We start from the raw sequence: 2,910 nt of genomic DNA on the forward strand, positions 1-2,910 counted from the left end.
AGAGAGAGAGAGAGAGAGAGAGAAAGAAAAATAGTTGCACCACAAGCATTTAATTAATTCTATGTTAGGAACAGGAGTAAATTACCTTGGGTGGAAAGGATTCACTCTGTCATTGAAGGCTAGGAATGGCTTCACAGAAATGGTGATGTTTCTTTTCTTTTGTAACTTGAACTTTCCAACCATTTTAGCTACTTTATCTTTTTATTTTTAACCTTTTCATCTCAACCTTGTTAGTAAACACATTGCATTAGTCATTGCTGTTTGTTTTGACTGAATCCTTATCAAAATATTAGCATACCTTGAATGTAATTTCATTTCAGAATCTATCTATCTATCTATCTATCTATCTATCTATCTATCTATCTATCTATCTATCTATATTAGATTTGTTAGCTCCCCCTTTCTAAACCTACTGTTTAGTTCCTCATTTGTATACTGAGAATAATGCTTAGGTGCTCATATAAATTAGTTTTTTTATATTTATAAATTTTCATTCTTTAAAAAGTCAAATCACTACCTCTTAAAAATAGTTTTTAATTACCTAATGATATAAGTCATTTTAGTAGACTTTTATAAAATTCCATTTATAATCTGATATCCTAGAATTATTCTTACAAGCTCTAATTATTCATAGATTTTCTTAACCAAAGAAACTCATATTATGCTGCCTTATCTACTTCATATAGGACATGCTGAAAATATTGGGTAGTAGACATAGATCTATAGCAATCTAGACTAAGGCTACTTTATGACTATTTAGTTATTATCAAATACTGCTTGCTTATATAACTGACTTTATTCTACCTATAAAGAGCTGACATAGTCATAGATAAACCAGATAATAACAAATATTTGTCTAGGACTTTGTTTAAAATGCAGGCCAATTATATTACATATGAAAGACATAAGAAATAACAGTATTGTGAGATTTAGAAAGGAAGAAATCTTACAAAGAGTAAACAAGTGCATGAAAATGAAGAAAAAGTCCATTTTAAATAGGTAAATAATTTGCAGAGGAGCTAAACAATGTGGAATGTGCAAAAAACTTCCAATTCCACTTGGTTTATATAGTTTCTCTTGAATAAACTTTATGTTTCACAAAGTTTGGTTATTTTAAACAGTATATACCTTTTGGGATCTTATCCTTTGGGGAAAGTGAAAGAAACAGCTGCAGCACGCAAGAATAAATGATCTAATTTCATATTCTCTTAAGGATGATGCCACCTATAGCAGTGGTACACACCTGTGATCATACACTGTCTTCCTTTAGGAATGAACAGAGACTCCCAGAAGTCTATCCTAAAACCTAACTCCCATGTGACCAGTAACATTACTATTTCTTCATAAAACTCCCCAGTCTTCTGTTATTCCTAGTCACCAGCACTGGACTGTCTAGACAAGTAATTTTTTTGGCCGGGTTTTTGTTCATGTCTAGAAAACCAGGTTTTTGCCCTAAAGGGTAAGGAATAAGGTCTCTATTTTGCTGAATTTATGACAATTAGAGAAATTGTATTTTATTTTCTTCCTAAAGGCAGACGAATATTACTAAAAATTAGGGGATTACAAACCTATGTAATTTGCATGTTTCTGGAAGTATTTTCAATCTTCTATTAATGTCTATCTCTAACTCAGACTTCAATAGTTCCAGATTTGTTCTCACTGGTTTTCCTGCCCTAGAAGTTCACTATCCCTGGCTCTGCATTCCTTTCTCCTCCATCTATGCTCTGGTGTTCTTGGGAAACTGCATGGTGCTCCATGTGATCTGGACTGAGTCAAACCTCCACCAGCCTATGTTCTATTTTCTGGCCATGCTGGCCCTCACTGACCTGTGCATGGGGTTTTCTACTGTGCCCACGGTGCTGGGGATCCTGTTGGGGTTCATTCAAGAGATCAGCCTGGATTCCTGCATTGCCCAGTCCTATTTCATACATGGTCTGTCCTTCATGGAGTCCTCTGTCCTCCTCGCTATGGCTTTTGACCGCTACATCGCCATTTGCAACCCACTGCGCTATTCTTCCATCCTAACTAATGACAAAATCATGAAGATTGGGGTGGCAATCTTATGTAGGAGTTCTTTGCTAATACCTCCAGTCATCATCCGTTTGAAATTCTTGAATTATTGCCATCCTCACATCCTCTCTCACTCCTTCTGCCTGCACCAAGACTTAATTAGAATGGCCTGTTCGGACATCCGCTTTAACAATGTCTATGGTCTCGCCCTTGTGATCAGTAGCCTGTTGTTAGATGCAGTGCTCATACTTATCTCCTATGTTATGATTTTGCATACAGTCGTGGCCATTGCATCCTGGGAGGAGAGACTCAAGTCTTTGCAGACCTGTGTATCTCACATCTGTGCTGTTTTGGTTTTCTACATCCCAATCATTGGTCTGACCATGGTGCATCGCTTTGGGAAACACCTCTCACCACTGGTTCACATCCTCATGGGCAATAGCTATATCCTTTTCCCACCCATGATGAACCCTATTATTTATAGTATCAAGACCCAACAGATACGAAGAAGAGTCCAGAGATTGTTCTCCTTGAAAAGAGCCTAAGTTTAGATCAAAGTTTATGTATTTACAAGCCAACAAATGGGTTGTAAAAATGTCAAAGTCAGTAAGTATTTAAACATAAAGTTAATAACTTCTGTTAGTTATAATTTATGTGTTACAAATACCTTCCTCTTCATTATCTCACAATCATCATGTTAGTAACATTGATGTGTAATATTGTGATCAGTTTTATAAATCTGAAAATGCATATAGACTGGAATAGACATCATATTAATGGATGAGGCAGATGAGCTATTATAATCTATACCTTATTATGGCCAGTTGATTGCAGATATTTTTGGTTCTACCAACTATGGCAAAAGTAAATTTTGGTAACATCCTTCAAGTAATTATTGAG

The 2,910-nt window shown here is 35.6% G+C and overlaps 1 protein-coding gene across 1 annotated transcript; it reads left to right on the top strand.

The window, feature by feature from the left end:
- The first annotated feature begins 1,613 nt into the window (after positions 1 to 1,613).
- LOC105533008 (olfactory receptor 51V1-like) lies at positions 1,614 to 2,555 on the top strand. The gene has a single exon (XM_011971345.1). The coding sequence runs from the start codon at positions 1,614 to 1,616 to the stop codon at positions 2,553 to 2,555; it is 942 nt and encodes a 313-aa protein (XP_011826735.1).
- The last annotated feature ends 355 nt before the right edge of the window (positions 2,556 to 2,910 follow it).

The sequence above is a fragment of the Mandrillus leucophaeus genome, unplaced genomic scaffold (assembly GCF_000951045.1).
Source record: "Mandrillus leucophaeus isolate KB7577 unplaced genomic scaffold, Mleu.le_1.0 Scaffold1212, whole genome shotgun sequence".
NCBI lineage: Eukaryota > Metazoa > Chordata > Mammalia > Primates > Cercopithecidae > Mandrillus > Mandrillus leucophaeus.